This window comes from Rhincodon typus, chromosome 1, assembly GCF_021869965.1.
Source record: "Rhincodon typus isolate 14 chromosome 1, sRhiTyp1.1, whole genome shotgun sequence".
NCBI lineage: Eukaryota > Metazoa > Chordata > Chondrichthyes > Orectolobiformes > Rhincodontidae > Rhincodon > Rhincodon typus.
The window spans coordinates 153,359,361-153,384,156 of NC_063332.1; the positions used below are offsets into that span (position 1 = coordinate 153,359,361).

At 41.8% G+C, this 24,796-nt stretch overlaps 1 protein-coding gene across 3 annotated transcripts in view; it reads left to right on the forward strand.

The window, feature by feature from the left end:
* maml3 (mastermind-like transcriptional coactivator 3) overlaps positions 1 to 24,368 on the forward strand; it is a 519,798-nt gene extending 495,430 nt beyond the window's left edge. For 2 of the 3 annotated variants that reach the window (XM_048620904.1, XM_048620778.1), the window contains exons 4-5: positions 6,515 to 6,617; positions 22,786 to 24,368. In XM_048620904.1, the coding sequence (XP_048476861.1) occupies positions 6,515 to 6,617; positions 22,786 to 23,765 (1,083 nt within the window). In that variant the 3' untranslated portion in view covers positions 23,766 to 24,368. The remainder of the gene's footprint in view (positions 1 to 6,514; positions 6,618 to 22,785) is intronic. The other variant, XM_048620842.1, reaches the window with a different exon arrangement.
* Positions 24,369 to 24,796: the final 428 nt, after the last annotated feature.

Sequence of the window (24,796 nt, forward strand, 5' to 3'; positions counted from 1 at the left end):
GACCCATCAGCACCCGGGGACCTGCTCCCTGTTAAACCCCAACCTGTCAGCACCCGGGGACCTGCTCCCTGTTAAACCCCGACCTGTCAGCACTCAGCTCCTGCTCCATGATCAACCCCTCCTGCCCAGGCCTTGCATCTTGCCGCCTGTCACTGTCCATCCAGTACCCACGCAGTTCTCCCTTTACCCCAGTGCTGTCACAGAGGTCTTGCTGCTTCTTCTCCAGGGCTCTCAACATGTGCCTTACTCCGCTCTCTTTCCCACTCAACTCTCGGGCTCTGCAACCTCCCACTGAGCTACATAAAGGCCCCTGTGGCCTCCCCTCCTCCTGCCCACTCCCAGTACTCAGGCACTGGTTCCGTCTCCCCGATACTTGCGGCCTGTCCCCTCTCTCCGCTCCGCACTGGCCAGCACTGGGGGGCCCTGTGTCCTTCTCCTCTGCCCACTTCCCCTCCCATTCTCAGGCCATTCTCCCCTCTCTTCCACTCCTGACTGCTGACCCTTTGTGTCCTCCTCCTCCCTCCTCCCACTCATTTCATCTTCCCCTCATCCACCCTGTCCCTGCTCACCCCTCCTCTCCCCCTTTTACTCCCTGACATAGACTGAACTGTCCTAGTATTGCACTCTCACATGCAGAAGGGACATTTGAAAACTGGAAAATGAGTAAAATTTTCTCAGGGAGAAGAGTTTGAAAATTGGAAGTGCATTTGTTTTCTGTCATTGCTGTAATTTCGGGAAGCTGATGCAATGTGGTGCCCTGCTGTCTTGGATTTGGAGCTGGTGAAAGGTAATCTGTTTATGCTGCTTTCCCATTGAGCAGCTGCATTTCTTTCTGGTCCTTCTGAGCAGTGCCATATTGCTAAGGTAGAAACTAATTTGTGTTGTAATGTGTATGTAATCGTGTCAAAAACTGTGCGATTGCAGCCCTGTGCCCAGACGGGTGGCAGTACTCCAATTGTTTTTATGTATCTGACGACAAAATGTTGAGTTTGGTCAGTCTTAGAGCAATTTTATCATTATCCAGTTTGATTTCACTCGAGCGGAAAGTTGGTAAAGCGAGTAGGGTTTTGGCAGTAGCAATAATGGTATACGTTTAATACAGCATCTCTGACAAACAGAAGTATCCCAATAGGGCTTCACAGAGGCATAATCTAAAACTGGGGCTTAAGAAGGAGCTGCTAAGAGAGGGAGTAATCCGAGTCTTCGTTGAAGAAATGGGTGTTAAAGATTGTTGGTAAAGATGAAAAAGTCGTGCCATAATGTAGAATCATGGAATCCCTACAGTGTGGAAACAGGCTATTCAGCCCATCAAGTCCACACTGACCCTCCAAAGAGCATCCCACCCAGATCCACTCCCCTACCCTATCCCTGCATTTCCCATGGCAAATCCACCTAGCCTGTACATCCCCAAACACCGTGTATAATTTAGCATGGCCAATCCACTTAACCCGTCTTTGGACTTGGGGAGAAACCTGAGCAAACCCATGCAGACACGGGGAGAATATGCAAACTGCACACAGGCAGTCACCTAAGGATGGAATCGAACCTGGGTCCCTGGGGCTGTGAGGCAGCAGTGCTAACCACTGAGCCACTGTGCGGCCCAATATGGGGCTTAGCATGCTGAAGGTATGGTGTTAATGCTGTGGTATAGGGAGGGGCCATGCTCAAGAGGCCAGAGTGTCAAGTAGTTATGCCAGACTGTCAAGTAGTTATGCCAGGCTCCATTACAATGAATTGACAGATCTCTAGCAGAGAATGCAGAGTAAAGAAGGGGTGAGACCATGAAAACTTGGCAATATCAGGAAGCGAATTTCAATTCTGTGGCAACAGCAGTCATGATGAATGAGTGGAACATGTTGTGGAAAAACTTTGGATAAGCTGATTGAATGGAAAGTAGAGGATAAAAGTTTCATTGAGTCATCGGAATAGTCTAGACTCCAGGTAACAAAGACATGAATGAAGGTTTCACCAGGAGATGGGCTGAATTCAGAGCAGAAGTAAGAAAAGTTACCTAGGAGCAGATAAGCCAGATTTTCACAGAGTCATGCAGACTTGACTGACCTTTAAAAGTGATAAACGGGACTAGGAGCTGAAAAGCTAATTTGCAACACATCCCTTGATCACTTGTAGGGAAAGGGACAGGCTGTGATTCACACATGAGGATTCAGCAGGGCTATTTGAATTTAGCACTGAAGTTAAACAAACCCCACCTTCACTGTAGCAAAAGCCTTGTGAGTCTCACATTTATGGAGGAGATGTATCATGAAGGCCAGTTAAAGTATGAGAACTTTCAGGCTGTCAAATTATTTAAATCTCAAACCCTTTCAAAATTAACAAATAACCTTAAAAATTCTCAAGATGTGATCATAAGACCATAAGACATTGGGCTTAATAGACTAATTCTGCTCCTTTGAGTCTATTCTACCATTCAGTGAGATCATGGCTGATCTGTTAATCCTCAACTCCACTTTCTTGCCTCTTCTGTATAACATCCAATTCCCTTACTGGTTAAAAATCTGTCTGTCTTGAATATACATAATGACCCAGCCTCTACAGTCCTCTACAGTGAAGAATTCTATAAATTCCCCATGTTCAGACAACTAACTCCTGCTTTATCTCTATCTTAAATGTATGACTTCTTATTCTGAGATTATGCCCTTTGGTCCTAGACTCTACCACATGTGGAGACAACTGCTCCACATCTACGTTGTCAAGTTCCCTCAGAATCTTGTATGTTTCAATAAGTTCGCCTCTTATTCTTCTATTTTCCAGTAAGTTCAGGTAGACTATCTATGCCTGGTATCAGCCAAGTGAACCTGCCTTGTACTTCCTCCAATGCCAGTATATCTTTCGTTAGCTAAGGGCCCAAAACTGTTCATAGTTTTCCAGCTGAAGTCTAACTAATGCCTTGTATAGTTTCAGTGAAACCTCCCTACTTTTATACTCAATTTCCTTTTAATGAAGGCCACAATTCCATTTGCCATCCTTATTACTGCTGAAGTCGGATGCTAGATTTTTGTGATTCGTCATCCCTCTGTTCCTTAACTTTGCACAGTCTTTCTCCATTTATATAATATTCAGCTCCCCTATTCTTCCTGCCAAAGTTAATCTTATTTGCCAAGCCTTTGCCCTTCACTTAAGTTGTCTATTTCCCTCCGCAGACTCTCTGTGTCATCCTCTCCAGCTGGCTTCCCACCTATATTTGTGTGAACCATGAACTTAGCGAGAGTACATTGTACGCTGGAAGCATTTAAAAGACAAACTAATTAAGCTTCAAAGCCTGATTGACCTTTCACATACATCACATGTATTAATTGCTAAAATGTGCAATGATGTAACCTACATTCCTAGCCCAAAATTCCAGCCTGCCATGTCATTAATTTTGAAAAAGATCTGCTTTAGCAGCTTTAAATAGCAAAGTGTGGAGCTGGAGGAACACAGCAGGCCAGGCAGCATCAGAGGAGCAGGAAAGTTGATGTTTCAGGTCAGGACCCTTCTTCAGATCTGCTTTAGCAGTTATATTAGCTGTTTGTTGTCACTACCCCATAAGCTGTCATTATTAATGCTTGACAGCTCAAACAGACCAATAAATCAATCGCTGCCATTAATGTGGGCTATGAGTATGAATCTTGTATTTTTTGATAAGTGAGTAAGTGCTGAAGGGCCTTTTAAAAGTTTTGGATGGACCTTAATGAATGGAATTTTTGTTTTGCTTAATATACTTGGAATTTTTTTTTTAGTTTTGCTTTATCTTAACATCATTGTGAGGTCTGCACATGGAGGATACTGTGTGATTTGGAATGGAGGTGGTAAAGGCCAAAAATGTTGGCATGGTTACATAAGTTGGCATTAAGGTGTCATTGGATGATCGAAGATGGTTAGGGAGGAATGAGTTGGCATTGAGACTATGAGGGATCACAGGGCTGGGTGAGGACATGATTTGGCATGGGATTCAATGTAGATATGGAGATGAAGGGGGGCATAAAGTAGGCATGGGTAGAGCCTGGAGAGTGGGTGGGGAGGTGAGGGTTGAGGGCTGCTGAAACCTAATATTTAACAAAGTTAAGTCCAAGAGAATGGAGGAAGACCACATGTAAGCAGCCTATTTCGGCATTGGACACCTCCAATCTGAGGTGGTTGGGCCAAACTACAGTAATTCCCAACTCAAGCGGCCTGAGAGTGAAAAGCCACAAGGTCAGACATATAAAGGTAGGTGTTAAGCTTTGCAGTAACCTGGCAGGGCAGATCACCAGTCTTTCATTCGATATCAACGGAACAAAGATTAGGCAGGTTGTCTACATGAAGGGTAATCCATTCCACAAGATTACTGCCCAAGGGGGAAAAGATGAAAGCTACCCAATTGGGAAAGTAGGAATTCCAAAATCTGTCTGTTCATCTAAACAAGGCCTCTCAAGATGAATTTGCATGAGTGAATTAACCAGTGGTTGAGTCCAACATAATTGTCTAATAGCCTGCCTTATCAGTTTGTGAGCAACAGTGGCCATGTGTGTTGATGAAGCAAAGTTCAAAGAAATTTTAATGTATTAAAACTGAAATCAGCTGGAGAAGAGCATCACACATCTGACAGTCCAATGGGCAAATCAGGAAGATTCAACCCCTAATTGAGCTAACCTTAACTGGAGTCATGGTGTGAATGTTGTAGTTTGCTACAATCTCCCAGGGTTGGGGGGTACTTTTCTTCTGAATAATTCATCTCACTGGAAAGCACTATTGGGTGAAGTGAGACTGGAGTTTCCTGTTGGAGGGAGTGAGAAAGGTAGTCCAAACCTGACTTATCACCGTGGTTCCCTCTCTAGTTTTTTTTTTCAAAATTCATCCATGGGTGAGGGCATTGTGGCTCAGGCAGCATTTATTGCCCACCCCAGAGGGCAGTTAAGAGTTAGTCACATTGCTGTGGGTGTGGAGTCACATGTAGGCCAGACCAGGTGGCGATGGCAGATCTCCTTCCCTGAAGGGCACCAGTGAACAAGATGGATTTTTCCTAACAATCGAAAATGGTTTCATGGTCATCATTAAACTTTTGAGTCCACCATCTGCCGTGGCAGGATTTGAACCCAGGTCCCCAGAACGTTACTTGGGTCTCTGGATTAGCAGTCCAACAATAATACCGTTAGGCCATAACCTCCAGCATATCATAATATGTAACTTTTATGGGGTCAGGGTCTTAACGACCCCAGAGATGGATATTCCACCCAATTAATGGCCGGGGAAGAGGGAATGAAGGGACAGCACCAGGGGAGTGCGGTATGTTATGACCGAAATCGGAAGCTATCACTTTTCCCGCTGTCTATGCATAGTGTTAAAAAACAGAGGGGACCATCAATTTCAAAGTGGGTTGAGCATGTGGAGAGCTGAGAGTTGGGAAAGGTTGAGGGACAGTTAGTAAAATTTTACTACTCAGTGGTATTTTGTCCAAGCGTTTTCAAATATGTTGCCTATCCCTCATTGGCAGCAGAAGGTGGTGGTGAGCTGTCTTCTTGAACTCCATGATGACTGTGTCCACCCACAGTGCAGCTGGGGAGGAAGTCCCAGGATTTTGACCCAGTGATAGTGAAGGAATGACAATACAGTTTCAAGTCAGGATGGCATCGTTTGGAGGGAAGGTTGAAAGTGTCAGTGTCCCATGTATTATGCTGCCCTTGTCCTTCTCGCCAGTGGCACTCGCAGACACAAGACACCACCATCAGAGAACAAGTGAAGAGGTTTGGAGGGTGAGAAGCAAATAGAGAGAAGAACACCTTTGGAAAACACTTTGGACTGGAAATTCCACAAGAGCTATCCAGGTCTCCGGCTACGACTGTAGCTGGAAACGTCAGATCTGTGGGTGAAGTGGGGTTTCTCCATGTCATCTAGTAAACATAGCAGTGCACGCTCAGAAAAGCTGCATTCCAGTGCTTTTTAAAACAGTTGCAACTATCTTATATGGGCTGTCTCAAACCAACTTAACTGAAAAAATCCATGAACATTAATGACAGGTTCTTGTCTGAGGGGGTGAGTTGGTGCTAACTCACAGACGTATTGCAGCTGGCAGAGTGCCACAACGCTGAAACCACCACTGCTAGAGGTCTCACTCCGCTTGTACTAGTGAAGAAAGTCGTGTAGTAGCATTGCCAGAACTCAGTAGATTGAAGCTCAAGTGTGATACTGTAAGTTTCGTTTTGTTCCAGCTAGGTTCTGACACCTATGTTCTTTTCATTTCCCAAATTTTTGTAAGCCATATAAATAACATTTTGATTTGGAAAGGAAAACTAATACAAGAGGAGTAGAAAAACCAAGTAACCTTTATTTTAGTGACCATGCTGGAAAGAATTTTATAAAAAATTGGAGAAATTGAAAAAAAACTGCGGACACATTCCCACTTCACTGGAGATTGTAACCATTGCTGTGGTTTTAAACTATGAAAATAGTGATTACACAAGTACAAAGTAGCATTGATTTCCCTGCAATCTGTAATGGCAAAAATTAATGGGTTTGTTTTCCTTCTTTCGATCAGCAGCAGCACGACCAGATGCAGAGGCATCTCCCCAGAACGCATCCACAGTGCAAAGACCAGCAGAGGAATCCATATCCTGTTCAACAGGTCGGCCAGTTCCAGGGTAAGCCAGTCAATTATTAACTCTCTTTTAAGTATTTGCAAATGAGATGTGTATATTTTCCCTGTAAGATTGAAAGTCTGTCATTAAACTAACCAGCAAGTACATTAAGATCCCATAAAGTTCATAGGTTATATTTGTAGAACAAATGGAACAGACTTTAATCAGGCAATAGTCTTCACTTCATAAATGTTCAGCAGCATCTTTTTATTAATTTATTCATTTTGTAGGATGTGGGTGTCGCTGGCTGGCCAGCATTTATTGTCAGTCCCCTAGCTGCCCTTGAGAAGGTAGTGGTGAGCTGCCTTCTTGCACTGCTGCAGTCCACCTACTATGGGTTGACCCACAATGCCGTCCAGGATTTTGACCCAGCGACAGTGAAGGAATGACGATATATTTCCAAGCCAGGATGGTGAGTGGCTCGGAGGGGAACGTGAAGCTGGTGGTGTTCCCATGCATCTGCTGCCCTTGTCCTTCTAGATGGATTATTTGTGTAGGTTATACTCTAATCCAGAGGCACAATAACCCCTCAGTTTCTTTAGACTTGAGGGAAAAAAAAACTTAGCAGCCCCTAAGGCAAGTATGTACAAATGGGCATCAAATAAAGAACAGCTCAGGCTTGATTATGAGACCCTTGCAGTGAACTAGCATGTGAGTACCACTGAAGGCTGGCGGGACCTCACACACACAGTGACTGACTTATCAGAACAACTTAGGTGCCTTTCCTGAAGTTTTCTTCACACTAGTAGCAGTGGACAGAAAATTGCAGCAAAGTACTTAAACTTTTCTGCCAGTGTCTTGTGAAAATCTGCTGTTGGTATGGCACACATGTGCCCTCGGTAACTGGGCACATATGTCAGTATTAGGGTATCATTGAGTAGGCTTATTTGTTGAAATTCTCTAATAGGAAAGCCCACAAATGCACTGGCATGGATATAGCAGGAGAGAAGCAGAAACAAAACAAAGCTTGGACAGAGGAGATTGAGACGTTTAGCTTACTTCTTCTATAGATCTTCCATAGTTGGCCATATGAAGAACACTGCCTACTTGTTTAGCAAAATAGAAGGGTTCGCTGGCAGCTGAAAAATGTGACAGAATATTTGCATGTTCCACCCTGGAAACATCACAAAAATGGTGGTTCTTGATTAGGAACTAGCCCATGAATATTTAACTTCAAAGTATTTTTTCCTTAAGTGTAGATTTGATCTTATGTGACATTGCTTGTGGTGAGTCAAAGGATACAGTGTTGCATAGCAATGGGAGTGTGTTGCCATGTGCTGAACAATGTACTATCCCGGTTATTCACTTTTGGTGATGAATGAATCGAATCTTTGTTAAACACAATTAATTTACTGTGAAAGCCACAAGTGAATGGCATTGATTGTCATGCTAGCTTTGTGAAATTTAACAGCAGTTGAAGTATTAATCTCTATGTTTCTTCTTCTTTCCTGTGATTGATAGTGACTGAAATTAGAGTAGGGATTTGGAGGCACCTTTACCATTCTGGTACTTGGCAGAAGTGACTGCCTCACTCCTGTCCGACCAGTGAGTATTGGTAGGGAACTGAGTGCCTGATGTCCAGTCACATGAACTTTCTGGTGAGCAATTGGAATTCAAAACAGAATGCAGTTCTGTTATACAGCTCGTGTTTCAGGCAGGACTCTCCAAAGAACTTCACACAATGAATTATATTTGGAAGTTTGTTAATTGTCATGTGGACAAACTGTGCACTGCCACCATCCAGGGAGCCATGACACTAATCACTGTGTCCTAAGGGGTGTCGATATGAGGGAAGGATTTTGATCAAGCCACCAGGATAAGTCCCTGTACATTGTCACTTGAGGTTACAGGATCTTGTAACCCCAGGTCATTAGGGAAGGCCTCACTGTAATATCTAATTCAGGGAATGATGCTGCTAGCCTCTGGCAGGGCACCATTACACTGGAATCCAAACCTAGATTATTCACTGAAACTTTTGTGTGCAATTCAAGCCCAAACCTTCTAATCCAAAGTGACAGCAACTAACACACAAAAATATACCAAATGACCGGAGGTAGTAACCTGCTCTGAAGTTTTATTCTTCCTATCCAAGGGGCACTGTGACCATTGTCATACAGGAGCACTGGCCTGAATTGGATCATTTACCCCAGTTCAGACAAAGGGTCAGACCGTGGTCCGTGTGGCTGAGCCATTAATTGCATTACGAAGTGCCTGAAAAATCAGGGACACCTTGTACAATTTTTTTTTTCCAGAAATGCGTTTTTTATTCTAGCTTTCTCAATCTTACACTTTGTCAAAGTTATACAAAAACGATTTTGTATATATTTCTAAAGATGTTGTACTGTGAAAATACTCTTAACGTACAGAGTCAGAGAATTTGAGAATTATCGCTCTGCCATGTAATTCCAAAGGAATCAGGCTGTCATCAGTCTCCAGCCCTTTCCCATTGTATGTTCATACCACTTAAACAATGCTTACATTGAAAAAGCAATAGGACTTCCAGGAAAACGCTGATGTTTTTACAATTACTAACACTCAAAGGTTGAGCTTCCAAATGCTCTGAATTGCTCAGTGTTAAATCAAACTATGAAATTCAAGTGCAACTAACATTTTTCAGAGGTGGCTGGTGTTGATGGACTGTCAGTTGATTCTTCACTGATTAGTTCAGTAACCTGTTACCCCAATCACAATTAGAACTTCCCACACCCATTCCCAAATCTGCTGTGCTTCCTCCCAGCCCTGGAGACGCCAAGAGCCTTAGTCCACACTTAGTTCTTCTCTGAGCAGCTAGCAACCACTGTGACAAATATCCATCTCAACATGATAAAATAGATGAGTTAGAATGGCTAGCCAAAGCGAGTGGGTGTCAACCTTAGCTGAATAGCCTGGGACCTTCATGGAGTCCTGATGAAGGGTCTAGGCCCGAAACGTCAGCCTTTCTGCTCCTATGATGCTGCTTGGCCATGCTGTGTTCATCCAGCCCTGCACCTTGTTGTCCTGCAAAGAAGGTCACTTTCCTCCACTGATGCAATGCTGGGCTGAGACTTTAGGTGGCAGTGTTGGACCTATCCACACGCAGAGGAAGTCTCAGTTATGGGAGCCATGACCTGTTTCCATTCCTTTCCAAGTATCAGGACTCCAGTCTCTTTAAAGACAGCATTCCAGCCCTTAAGATCTGCCGGTGAATTGCTCTTTGGTCCCGGCAGCACCACCAGTTGCAGTGGCCACTCCAGGGACTGCAATTAGAAAGGAACAGTAACAGTGGAGTAAGCCCAGCAATGGAATTAGGAGGCATCTTGGTCACTGGAGCCATTCACACAGACTGCTGTGGGAGGGAGGGGGATGGTTGATGATTGTGGGGAGTGCTGTTGTGGAACAGTCCTCCTGTGGGTCACTTTGAGCCAGATTGGGCAGGCGGAGGGGAGTGGGGGTGCCACCCCAGGCAGCAGGAAAGATGTCAGGATATACATGATGGTCTCCCTTAGCAGTGGGAGCATACTGCTGCTGACAAATTACCTGTGGTTACCTCACCCTCCCAATACCACTAAACCATTGTGTACCAAGGCCGAAGCTGGTGAGGTACATCAGGACCGAATAACTGGGACTCAGGGCTGCTTGGGTTAGGGATCAGGGGCTGGGGGTCCAGGCCAGGAGCAGTTTTATCATTTCTGTACCAGGCCCTGCTCTCTGCAGACTGGATCAACATTATATAAGCACAGTATCTGACTATTTTATCAAGGTGAGGTCCTCTCGATACTGTTCTAATCATTGCACCAATTTGGAAACCAAAAAAATGTCCTGAAAAGTAATTAGCAGGAATGTAAGGCCTGATGGATGTCACTGAACTCCAGGACTTAAAATGGAGGTATCCAACATTAGCTTGATTATTCACTTTGATGTGTTTTTTTTTAACCAAAACATGTTCCCAACGGCTATCAACTTTCTTCCCATGACTTTTCTTTTGTTATTTGTAAAGTCGCATCTTTATTAAATGAATCATTTCACATATGGTATTTGCCCACAAAGTATTCAGATTGTTTTAGCTTTCTGGAGAACTGTGAAACTAAATGTTAACACTAACACAATGACTCACTCATCAGTGGAATCACAGCAACCCAAAACAGATCTGTTAATTTAATGCTTCTTTCCTGCTAAGGGCCTTTTCAACAAGGCACCTCACATGACATAATTGGCAGTTTTCAAGTGCGCTCTACATAAGTTTAAAAAAAATTTCCCACCAAACTAAAATGAAAAATTTAGTGTAACACTATTTTACATGTAATTATCCTGACTGTTTAGCTGGCCTGTTTGTTTCATTTGGTAAATGCATGGTCTGTGGAATTGACAGATCCGTGAGGATCCAGCTTCGATCTGCAGATGACCCTGTAGCAGCTGCTCTCAGTCAGACGATATGTGATGTTATATAATTAGACCAGACGCTCCTGAGATAAAGATGGAAAATTAGCTCAGGTACCTGCTCCTGGAACTACAATTTGCAATAATAAATATATGCGTGGACAGAGTGAAGGCATGTTGTGATCACCCACTCCCTGATTCAACATGATGCCAATGCTTACTGCGTAGACTGATACATAGTGAAAGGTCAATATGATGACGTGCAGCAACTTGCATTAATATAGCACCTTTAGCAGTGTAAAATGCCCACAGGGCACTTCACAGGAGGAGTGACCAAACTAAATAAGACAAGATCTGATGTCTTTGGAGCTGCATGATAATATGAACCGCCTCCTTCAGGGAGAAGACTGGAGGAATTTGAGGTGTTTGAGGGTTACTGATCACTTTGGCACCTGCTTAATAAAACACATACATGCAAAAGGACAAAGTAATCCAATCAAATTCTACTGCATCGCATTATTTATCCCCATTTTTATATGCATAAGGCCTCATTGCTAAAAACCCTGGCTGCAGAATACAATATAAAATACTCAGCACATTAAACTGAATTTCTTTTCTCAGCTATTTTAGTGGAGGTGTTGCTCTATTTATTTTAAACATGTTAAAACCACAGCACAAATAGCCAAAGGTGGAACTCCAGCCAAAAGCATTAGCATTTGTACACGCGGATGCCATGGTATAATTTTAGATTCTTATTGTTTTCAAACTGTACTATATCTAGCAAGCATTTCTTTTATTTTTTTTGCCAAACAGCAATTTATTCCATCTCGTTTCCATTTGTTTCCCAGTGAAACTCTGGCAGGAACAGCCATGATGAACAGCATGGTTACCACCAGTGATTACAGTCCTACTGTTGCTATGCTATTATTCACCACCATCTTCCAACAGTAGCCCCCACAAACAACAGTGCAATGTTTTTTTTAACTATAACAACCAATTTCGGTTGAATGCTCTTTGAGGCTTTACTTGGTTGTTGTATTTGTGGACCTTATACATGCTGATCCCCCTTACGGAGAATACCTCATGATCCCCAAGAAGCTCAACTGTGTAGTTTATTAATTGAAATAACCTGCAAAATTTAGATCTAATAATTTTATAAATGAGTTAACAGCGCACATGCAGAGTTATTGGTCCCAATAAACATTCCATCTATTGCATGTATTTTTAGCTAGGGGATTTCCAATTTATATTCAGCTTTTTCCTTTGATGTTCGCTGCTTACTCTTTCCCATCTTGAAGATACTGAATCATGCTTACATCCTGTACCTTATTTCAGTGTCTACTGTTTTTGTGTGAGGCTTCGATAGTGAATCTCAGCAAGCCGTTCGATCATGTGGAAAGTCAAGATTGAGCCTGAGGTCAGCTCAGGCGTTTTGGCAGGACTTATTGGAAAGCCAATTTCTATGGGGCTTCTCCTGATCTCCCACAGCAACTTCAGCGAAAGGTCATAGCAGTGCAGCGAATGGCCATCAACCTTGTTTCCCACATTTTGCACCAAAGCAGGAAATCAGGGGAACTCCACCCCATTGCAAATTGTACTCGGGACTTTTGAATGAACTGCACTGTTTTTGTTTCAGTATTCCAGTTTTGTTTCCCAGAGAACACAATGGTATTTCCTGACTTGGCATACATGAGGAATGTTAACATAAAAGGTTTTCACCAATATATTGAGATGGTGACCAGAGTAATTTGGGCCCCTTCATGATAGACACAGACAATTTGTAATACCAGTTATATCCGTTACAAAATACCAGAGGTGCAAGGAAAACGAAGAATAAATCAAGGGAGGAATTAACTAGATTCAATATAAGTACAAAAAGTATTGATAGTGAGACTAATGAGATTAAAGATAAAGAAATATCTGTGATCTGATAGTTTGCATGACAGAGTATTAAAAGAATTAGGTGAGGACTTTGTTAAAGCATTAATCATGATCTTCCAAAACACTCTTGATTCAGGAATTGTCAACTTGGATTGGAAGATTGCCAGTGTCACTCGATATTTAAAATGGGTAAGAGATTGAGCTTGGAAATTATTGACCTAATGCAGGGAAGTTACTAGAAGCTATTATAAGGACAGAGTCACTGAACACTTGAAAAGATAATGAGCTGATCGGAAAAAGCAGTATGTATTTTTTAAAGGTTATGTCATGTCCAACGAAGCTAGTTGCATTTTTTTGAGGAGATAGCATGGTAAATGAGATGGGATCTGTAGCAGTTATTTATATGGTCTTCCAGGAGACATTCATTTTTAAAGTGGCTACTGCGCTTGACTGCAGATCTCCACAACTACATTAGCTGACTTTTTGACAAATGATTTTGTTACAGTTCCACATAAGAGACTGTTAACAAAAACGAGAACACATGGAATTGGAAAGAAACCTATGGCTTTAATAGGGAATTCGTTAGAACGAACAATGAGTGGGGATAATGGGAATGTACTCAAATTGGCAGCGTGCTGTGATCCCTCGAGATCTGCACTGGGCTGCGGCTTTTTACTATATTCATAAATGATTTGGACGAAGGACAAGAGAGCCATATATCTGAGGTACCTGTCGACAATAAGTTAGTTGGCACAGTAAATAATGTAGATAGGAATAGGAAGTTGCAAAAGGACTGATATAGATTAAGTGAGTGGGTAAGACTGTGGCAGATAAAGTACAAAGTGGGAAAGTATGAGGTCATTCACTTTGATCCTAAGAGCCATAAAGCAGAAACATTCTAAATGAAGCAAATGCAGGAACTGTGGTTGAGAGGAGTGACCTAGGGGCCCAAATCCGGTAATTGCTAAAAGCTAGAGAACAGATACAGAGACTGATTGAAAGGAGAGATAGAATTTTGACTTTAAAATTAAGAGGAATGGAACCTAAAGGGTTGGGAGTTATATTCCAGATAGACAGCGCTTTGTTTTAAATTTATCTGAAGTGCTGCCATCGATTCTGGGGCACTGCATTTCAGGAGCAATATGTTGGCCTTGGATTGAGTGCATTATAAGTTAATCAGAGTGATGCTGAGAATAAAAGGATGTTTTGCATTATGAGGAGAGATTGCATAGGTTAGTACTCCTTTGTACAGAAGGATTGCAGGATGATCTAATTCAGTTGTTTAAGATGATTGAAGTATTCGTTAGAGAGAAACCTTTTCCCCAGTTAGGAAAGTCTAGAAACAGGGGTTATAACCTTCAAATTAGTGCTAGGCTATAGGGGGGTGATGTTAAAATGTATTTCTTTACAAAAAGGGTAATAGAAATGTGGAAACTGTGTTCATCAAACAGTTGTTAAGGCATGCCAGTTGAAAACATCAAAACCCAAACCAGATACATTCTTATTACATAAGAGTAGTAAGGGTTATAGAACCAAAGTGGATAGTTGGGAGTTAAAAGATAGAGAGCTCACGATGTAGTAGTATGGCTGAATGGGCTTGATCAGCTCAATAGCCAACTGCTAAAACTATTTAGTTACAATTCGTGGGACCTTCCTGGCAATTGTGGTTCCCTTCTAAACCATAAGGGGCATTTACCTGCTGAGTTACCAAACTCCTATTAAATACAAACCTTAAGAAAAATGCTTGGCAAATTTTAAATTCAAATTTGAGAGAGAGAAAGGTTGGGGTTGGATCACTTTGCAACGTGGAACATTTCACAACTCGATCTGCTAAAGTGACCTGTATCACTGTGAAAACAATGGTCAGAGGACAAGTAGTCACTGAGTGGCCCTGGAAGATGTCATCCTCTCACCTTCAATTGGCCTGTTACCCCAAAAAGAAAACTGAGTATTAGTAAAGAGAAAATATGAGAAAGGGTAGGCTGGTTACTGGTTTGTTCTATCATAATTGAGACGTAAAGGTTACTTCAGAATAGATTTTATTGATAATTGCCTGAAAAAGCGGTACCAAGTATCAGTCAAGGATAGGTGGTATGAGCAGCAGGTTGATGGAACCCAAGATAAAACTGGCCCAAAATCCAAAAATCTGTAAGCATTTGAAAACATCAACATTCATCACATGCTCTGGACTCAGCAATGTTTTCCCTTTATTATTAGCCCCTCATCCCAATGTTCACAGAGATCTCTATTAATATATTTTGCAAATTCCATCCCACTTTTCTTTGTTTGTTCTATGTAAAGCTTAACCTATAATATTTGAAGGGTCTGCTAATCGTACAGACATTTAAATTTGACAGTGGTTCTATCGTAACCCACCAGCTACTCCATACATAACATGCTGAGTTCAAATTACTGCCTCACATGTCATGGTCATAGAAATCTATAGTGCAGAAATAGGCCATTTGGCCCATTGAGTCCATACTGACCCTCTGAAGCAAGTCTAACCCAGACCCAACCCTCTACACTATTCCCGTAAATCTGTATTTCCCATGGCTAATCCACCTAGCCTTTTTTTTTATTCATTCATGGGATGAGGGCTCACTGGCTAGGCAGCATTTATTGCCCATCCCTAATTGCCCAGAGGGCAGTTAAGAGTCAACCATATTGCTTTGGGTCTGGAGTCATATGTTGGCCAGACTAGGTGAGGATGGCAGTTTCCTTCCCTCAAGGGCATTTTGAACCAGGGGGGTTTTTCCCAACAATCGACAATGGATTCATGGTCATCACTAGATTCTTAATTCCAGATATTTATTGAATTCAAATTCCACCATCTGCCGTGGCAGGATTCGAACCCGGGTCCCCAGAACATTACCTTCCATCAGCATCTAAACAAAGATGCTGTACCCAATTCATCAATCTACCTTCCTTCTTTATAGACACTAAGAACTTGTGGTGTATGTAAAACAACAAAATCTGCATTTTTTTAGTGCTGAGATCATTTCTATGGGGCAACTACATTTCGCCTCAGGACATGTCGTAGAGAAGGAAAGCAAAAGAATTATCAGTGAAGGTTCAAGCTTTTGATTGCTATCCCATGACTTGTTTTGGAAAGTGCATAGGTGAGAGTGAACAACGAGTTTAGGATCAGGTTCAAGTGGGATACCTTACATGGTTACAAAGCCTTGTGGCATGGATTGTCCTGATTCATATTTGAAGAATAGCAGAGACAGCAGAGACCTGGCAGTACCAGCCAAACTGTACCCAGTCGACATCAGAACATAATATATCCTGAGGGGTTTTGACAGGTTGGCTGGTAGAAAGGATATTTCCTTTTATAGAAATCAGGGGTTGCCCACTTAAAACACAGAGGAGGGAAAATATTTTCTCTCAGAGGATCATGAGCCTTCCTGAAAAGGTGGTAGAAAAAGAGTCCTTGACTATTTTTAAGGCAGAGGCACATAGATTCTTAAACAGAAAAGCGCAACAGGGTGAAGGGCCCCTGGACTTGACATTTTAACTCTGTTTTTCTCTCCACAGATGCTGCCGGATCAGCTGAGTTTCTCCAGCACTTTCTGTTTCTGTGTCCAATCTGCAGCATCCACAGTACCTTGTTTGATGTTATTATAGGTAGATTTTTGTTAAGCAAGGAGGTGAAAGGTTATTGGGGTAGGCAGGGATGTGGATTTGAGGTGACAATCGGATCAGCCATGACTTTATTGAATGTCGAATGGCCTGCTCCTTTATTATATGTCTATACAGGGGAAAAAATTGGAAGGAAAGGAGAACTTCTACACGTTTGTTCCTTATCTTCTTGCTCTGTCAATCAGGCAATCTTCCCATATTTTTGCTCCTGCTGTGCTGATTGCCATGTGATTGCATTTAAATGGAACACATTACATTATCACATTAGAGTGATTCACCTAATAATGATTTGAGTGAAATCTGCATTGCAGCGTAATGAACAGATTTTCCTTTATCAGGGGTGAACAATATAGTGAAACCACAAGGAGCAAGCTGCATCTTACAATAGTCCAGCCTCCATGATGTTGAAGAGACCAGAGGGCTCCCTCTCTTGTTTTGTTTTTGCTGGAGTATATTAAAACAAACAAATGGACTGTATGAGCAGCATTAGCTTAAGTTCAGCTTAAGCTTCAGCCCATGCTACGAGTTGTTACTGTATCCCTAGATAAGGGTGTATGCCTGTGTGTTAGTTGTGATACTCTTTACACTTAATAGCTTGGTTGGGTTCAGGAAAAATGATTAATTAAGTAACAGACTGGAGACCCAACAGTGCCTGTAGAATTATACTCCCTCTACTCCCAGTACCTCCACGCATGGACAATAGCGTCTATTAGCCTGAGTGTGATAGGCCATTACCAATGGCAAAACCTGCCTGGTCCATTCCCTTACATAGAATATGTTAATAATGACAGAACAAGAATATTATACAGTGTTTGAGATACAGCCATACTGTTTTCTAATCTGATCCTGAATTTCGGTAATGTTTTATCCAGTGCTTGAAGACTGAGGGGTAGAATTTCCATAGATATTCCCTAATTTTCTGCTGTAACTTTGGCAGAATTATGCCCTTTCTCTGAGGACTTTTGCTAAAGCTGTGCAGGAGATTGGAAGGATCATGATGGAAATTACAGGTACATGACTTTGAATAGAGTTTACCCTGGGCCAGCCAGACAGGGTTAGAATGGCAGTTTCCGAATTAGACCCTGCACTGATAGATGTCTCTAGTCTTAGCAAGTCTTACTATTTTTCATCCTGAAAGCTTATAACATATTTGGTCACCTTCAGTGCAAAAAAATACTTTCCTGATGACTTGTCTCCTACAATTTTGTATCAAACTCTAATCTAAGTAATATTTGGTTCAATTTTTCATACATCTACGAATTCTCAGCTACCTCCTGACAAGGTGGAAAAGCTCAATTTTCTCAAGTCTTTTCCCATAATTCAATCTCTTGACCATTAGAATCAGCCTTGTGACTTGACTCCGCATTGTACTTCAATATCTCTCTCTTTCTCTTATGACTCAGCAAACAGAATTGGATGCATTACTCAAGGAACACACTGAACAGAACACTGTACCATTTGATCACACTTCCTCTAACTGATATTTAACTGTTTTGCCTGTGTAGTAAACATCCGCATTGTTGTTTGCTGCTCCATATTAGTTGAACATGTTGAGAGTCAAGTCTGCTAGAACAATGCTCAGCTTCATCCTTAACTATTTCAATACCATCTGTGGGGTGTTTGTGTTGTATTTCTCCTCCCTGTACGCAGTATTTTTACAGCTGTCAGCTGTAATTTACACATGCCATTTTTACAGCTGTTTATATATCTTCCAAGCTTCCTCCCTTATTTTCCACCATTCTACCAGTGTTTTCAGGAAGCGGTTTATTGACTGGTCACCTCAAAGAGAAGACTCAAAGGAGTGGTCAGCCAGGAGCCCCTGGATGAGATGAGTACTGAGGAAGGACACCTACAGCCTGCCTCAAAATGGAATCTTAAAACACGAGACCTGAGGTTTCTTAATGTGGAGATGGGATCGTTACACCTCCCTGATGTCTGCTTTTGCAGCAACCTCCAATGGCCCTCTGACGTCCCATTGAGAGACTCCTGCAATGAGGTTGTTGCTAGGCACTTGACAAAGCAAGTGGTCCAAATGATGCCTGAAAACTTGCACCACTCTTAGAAAATACTTCTTAATGAAAACCTTAATTACTCTGATTGCCTGCTCTCCTCCATTGTGCCAGTTGCCAATTCCAGTGACAACACTCCCTGGGAAACTTAACAGAAGTAGACCAACATTGGGATGCCATCCTAATAGAACCTACTATTGCTTTCCCATTCCCTGCCACCCCCACAGCGTTGTAAATGCCCACCCTCTTGCCTTATTTCCTACACTTCAGCCGAATTCTTAATCAAATCCCAGGTTTCCTTTGCATCCTATCACCTTATGTTAAGTCTTTCATTGGAACTTTAACAAATCCCTTCTGGAAGTCAAGCTACACACATTAAAGAGTTTTTCACAGCTTACCGGGGTTGGTGCTAAACATCCTGTTCAGGCAAGATCTTCCTCTTCTGAATCCATTCTCATGGCTGACAACTAGGCTTTGGTTGACCAGATTATCGCTCAAAGTTGTTTCTGAAATCAATTCACTATTTCATTTTTTGACACATTATGACCAGGAGAAGGGAGGATTGGTTCCCCTCTTTTTAACCTACTGCTCAGTCAGCCACAACAAATATTTATTTATTTTTAGCACAAGTCTAGTGCAGTTCAGTGAGAATGTTGAGTGAAAGAAAGAGATTTTATTAGCAACTAACCCTAAGATAAAATAATAATGTGACATCAAACTACAAATGTAATAAACCTAGAAAGGAAAGTTTTGGTGCGGATCAGGAGAATAAAGTTTACACATTTAAAAGATCTTTAGAGGACTTGTGGTGTTAGGTTCTTAACCTTAGGGCACAGCTGTTTAATTTCTGACTGGCAACATTAGCAGCGGTTCATTTTTCTGCATATCTTTGAGCTCTCAATGAGTCATTATTTTTCTGATTTGCTTTTTCACTGGGCTCTGTTTTTTGTGATAATGATGAAACAGGGAGGGAGAGAGAGAGAGTTCCTGCTCCTGTCGTCTGAAATTCGTTTTCTTTCTTTCTGCCACTGCTCAAATGTTGTAATGTAGTTCAGTGTGTATTCTTGAGTCTAGCTCCACTGTCTTTCCAAGCTAGCTAACTAGCAGACAAGCTTTTCATTTACCAATAAGAGAAATCATTATAGAAGCATGAGTTAAAACAGGTGATTTGAATTTCTTAAGGCTGACTCAGTTGCCTGGTTTTGATGTATTCAGATAAAAAAGTAAATTCAGTACAGGCAGCTTTATTTGTTCCATTAAGGGCCTCCTAAAGCTTGCCTCAATCTGTGATGAGGTAAGTACTGCAGCCATTTTAGATTTATGATTCTTTCTCTTTTGAAACCATTTCAGTCCACACTTACCTGTATCAGTGGTAGCACTTACTCATTCTTGTCAGTTAAAACTTAAGACACCTCAGAATCTTTAACAGCTCATTTACCTTTCCACAATATTTAGTATTTTTAAAAATGTTGAATCTTATTCCTTTCACAATACAAATTTCATATTTAATTATATGGTGCTTTCAGAAGTTGATTGACTTATTGACTTTACGGTGTATAAAGTGAGACTAATGCTTTCCTAATTTTCTTCAGTAATCTAAAGATGTTGATATATTGTGCTACTTGCTGTGTATTTGTAGCTTCTCTCCAGTATCTCACACAAGTGATTCTTTTCCTTCTGGGCCCTAGACCATGTGTATCAATATGACTGTTTATTTGATTGTGAAACACATCATCGCTGAGTTTCATTCTGCCCTAAACCCAACATGTAACCATTTCAGAACAAGTCAGCAGAAAGTAGGGGTTTATGACTGATGCTGTTTTCCCTCTTTAGGATAGGGGAGCATTGAAGTAATTTGTACGTAGGCACTGCTTCAGTTGAGCACAGATTCAGAATTGAAGCTGGGGCATTTGGTCTGTGTGACTGGGTACTTCACCAAGTGTTGTGTTTAACCTCTGACCTTGAGGATGTGCAGAGTCTATGTTTAAAAAGTAAAACAATTCATTTATCCACAGCCACATTCACTACTATGGATTCACCAGGATGATACCAGCAGTAAGGATAGAAATAAGTTTTGATAATAGTAATATTTCTGATGGAGCAAATAAGGCTATGATCAAGTTTAATTCACATACTTAAGATGGTAAAGAATTTTTAGGGATGATTAAGAGAACACTTCACTGATCAGGGAAGCCATCAAACACTAACAGAGTTAGGAGAGCAATAGGACATAGAGTCATAGAGTCATACAGCATGGAAGCAGACCCTTCAGTCCAACCAGTCTACACCAATCATAATCCCAACCAAAACTAGTCCCACCTGCCTGCGCTTTACCTATATCCCCTCAAACATTTCTTATTCATGTATTTATCCAAATGTAAGTTAAAGATAATAACTGTACCTACACAGACCACTTCCTCTGGAAGTTCATTCCACACATGAACCACTGCAAATGTAAAAAAGTACATGTCTTTTTAAAAATTTTTCTCCTCTCACCTTAAAACGATGTCCCCAAGTTTTGAAGTCGCCCACCTTAGCGAAAAGACCTTTGCTATTCACCTTATCTATACCCCTCATGTTTTAATAAACCTCTATAAGGTCACCCCTCAACCTCCTATGCTCCTGGGAGACAAGTCCCAGCCTATTCAGCCTTTCCTTATAACTCAAACCCTCCCTTCCAGGCAACATCCTGGTAAATCCCATCTAAACCCTTTAGCTTATTAATATTAATATATATTATAATAACAGATGTCCCTTAAGCAGTGTGGTTTGGGTTGTTGAATGCTTTGCTTCAGGAAGTAGCTGCACCTTAGCACATTCCTCTTTCCCTTCAGGGAATAGTGGGAAAATGGTCAAAGGATTCCTAGCTGATGATCAACCGTCGAACCTTGCCATGAACTCTCCTTCTGTGGCCAACGAGTCCTGCTGGGGACTTGAACTGGGAATTTCAGGCCCAGAAACAGGAACAATCCACTGCACCACAGAATCTCTTTAGGAAGCAGTTGCTGCTGCTTCTAAAGGAAGAGTTAATAAACATAGGGCACGTAGAAGGACTGACGACACTGTTGTGCAGTTTGAGTTTGCTGCTCTTACCTGACAACTTGTCGCTATCGGCATTATTTTGGGAATGCTTTAGGGAAAGAAAGGGCTCGTGTTGTGCGATCCTCATCAGTGGACCTCTAAAATCCCGGGGCAGGGTTTTACTCATGTGAATCCTCAGCCTCAAATTACAGCGGGCACTTACCAACTTCTTGATAGAGGTCAAATAAGTTTTTCTTACTTTTATTCGAATACAAGCCAAGTCACACAATGTGTTATCTGTCCATATGCAGCACTTAACTCAATCCTAATGTGGTAGTTTGAAAAAAAAGACACTTTCAGAGACTGTGTATTCAAAATCTTTGTTCATGGTCTGAAGATGGAGGGAAGCAGTGTGGCAAACATAGTATCTGTGAAATAATAGCTATGTGGAATGACAATAGCACTGAGTTTCGGAGCTCTGAATGCTGTCAGCAGACACACTCTTGTGATTCTCCACTAAATAAGTTTCCAATCTTAGCTTTGTTTCGGGGCAGGTTTTGCAGCAAAGATGTTGGTGCATGCTGGGTGGTTCCTTGTAGAGAAGGAGAGATTAGAGGTATCAGCCAGTGCATGGTGGTCTTACAAATGTCAACAAACTCTCTTACCTCACTGACAGAACCCATGGTGGAGGGGTAATAAATAAGCTACCTTTCTAAAATCTAAAGTTAACTAATAGTTTCTCTGGTGGCTTAATGCGGAATCTTGTTGCATGTTGTCGTCCTGAAGAGTAAGGACGAGAAAACTCCCAGATTCAAAACCCGATGAGTGCTAAGTTGGAGGATCTCACTTAATGTAGTAACAAGAACTCAGAAGTAAATTTGACTGCTTGAGTAGAGAAACTGGTTAGTGGATCCTGCTCCCAGTTACCACCCTTGCTGGAAAGTGTATTGTGCTTATTAAGGTGTCATTCTAGCGCTGACATCTGCAAAGTCAAAGATTCTCACATTCTAGACAGGGGAGAGGAATTCCCACTGAGCTCACTTACCAGAGGACCCTTGTGCCAGTGAATTAAACCATGACATACTTCAGTTACAATCTACAGCCTAGCGTTTAATGGTAGTCAACTCTGTGAAATATTTCATACCACACTACAACCACATAAAACAACAGAAATAGTCTGATCACAGACTGAATTATGGTTTTAAAGTGGTTCATCATTATGTAACAAAATCCAACCAACTTCTACCTCTTTCTCATTGTAGGTGCCGCCCAGGAATTGGCAGCTGCACGGAACCAGGCTCTCCAAAATGCAATTCGTCCCCGGATGATGGCACACAATCCAGGCATGATACAGATGACATCAGTCCAGAATTCTGGCACAATACCTGCCACCACTGGACAGTCAGAGATTGGCATGGCGCCCTACAGTAATGCCCAGAGCAGCCAACAAGGAATGTACAGTATGAGTCCAGGCATGAACCAAATTCTTCAACATTCAAACCAAAGTAACACGAGCATGGCACGTAATGTTAGCCAGATGCAGAAACAGCCTATTGCAGGACAAGGGGTTGGAATGGTACCTGGTTATGGACAAAACCTACTTGGAAACCCTGTGCTAGCCCAACAACAACAGCAACAACACGTCAAAGGACCAGGAGGGCAAACAATGCCCAAGGCTCAAGCTCAAAGACTACAGCTCATTGGAAGCTCTGGTACACCAGCTCAGAGCTGGCAGCAGCACAGTTTGCAGAGCTTGCCCAACAGAACTCAAGCAAACAGTGAGTTAAGTCCGTTCAACAGCAAGTCAGCTTATCCGATGCAACCTGGTCAAGCTAAGATGGCCAAGCAGCATTTTTCCCAGACAATGGGGCAGCCAGTTCTTGAGACTGCCGGTACAGTTGGAGGACAAATGATGCCTCATTTTGCAGGACACCCAAGGACCAACCAACCGAGACAAATAGTAATGTCTGGCATGACCCAGACAATCCACAGTATGACTGGTTTTAATCAGGCCACAGGCCAACAGTTGACAGCAGGTTGCTACACACAAAGCAACCCAGGTCAGGGGTATCACACAAGAACCACAAATCAGGACATGTCCTTTAATTACGTCAGCCAGTCAGGGGCTGGTTCCTTCTCTAATTTATCAGACAGTGGCGATCTGATGGACTCTCTTATCAAAAGTGGATCGACAGAAGGCTGGATGCAAGAGTTTGATGAAATATTTGGTAACCAGCAGTAGATTGGGTGAAAATGAGTTTTTAATTATTAAAAAAAAAAGCTGTTAAATTAAGGCTTCCTCTAAATAAAAGTGTTTAGGGACCAAGTAAAGTAGGCCTAGTTTTGTAGTTGCACTGCTGTTGCATTACGGTGCTGATGTACATGTAGATGTGATCCAAACTGTAATGGTTTCATGTAAATAGGTTTTTATATAAGTCCAAATATAAGGCTTATCATTGGGTCTACTTCCTGTAAAGAATGGCTCTTAGTTTAACAGAACATTGAAGTATTTTTATTTCATTTTACAGTTTTCAATTCATCAAGAAAGCAATGATATTGCACTTCAGACAATGTCTAACTAATTATTTGTACTGTAAACTCTAAACAGATGTGTTCATTGAATACAATTTTTTTGTAGATTTCATTTTTACTCTGTATCTTAAGCAGTGCTTGGAACCTGAGCTCAGTTCTTTTTAAATCTGTACAGAATCCTTGACTGTGTAAAAGTGTGATGTTGAATAACATTTTCTTTGGGGAGGGTGGGAGGTGGGAGGCATCAGGGGAAAGGGAGAATGTTATGTCAATGAATCATGAGATCTTATTAAAAAAGAACTTTAATGTGAATTCTCAACATTGGAGGTTTTATTTTTCCAGAGAAGCTTTGAAGGTACAGTAGTACGAGAAGGCAGGATTCTTCCCAGCCACTTGCCCCCACCCCAGAAGGTGGATATTTCAAAACCACCCGTAGTTCATGCTCCAGGATGCTGCTCCTACTGAAAATGTGTGCGAAATTTAGCCGAGAATAGGATCCGTCTGAGCTAACACTGTTCCCATTTAGCCTGCTGCCACCCACTGTTGTAATTCACAGAGAAAGATAATCGGTGTAGCTATTAGAGGAAGGGAAAATCAATGCCTTCACAAGGGAAAGGTTAGGGGGAACGTGACATTAAAAAACTAGGACTGTTAACAAAATAGGAAATTGTACACCTCAGAAACTGACCCATTCTCCGTCCTGTCCTTGCTACCTGCTTTAACCTCCCTTTCGTCTCCAAA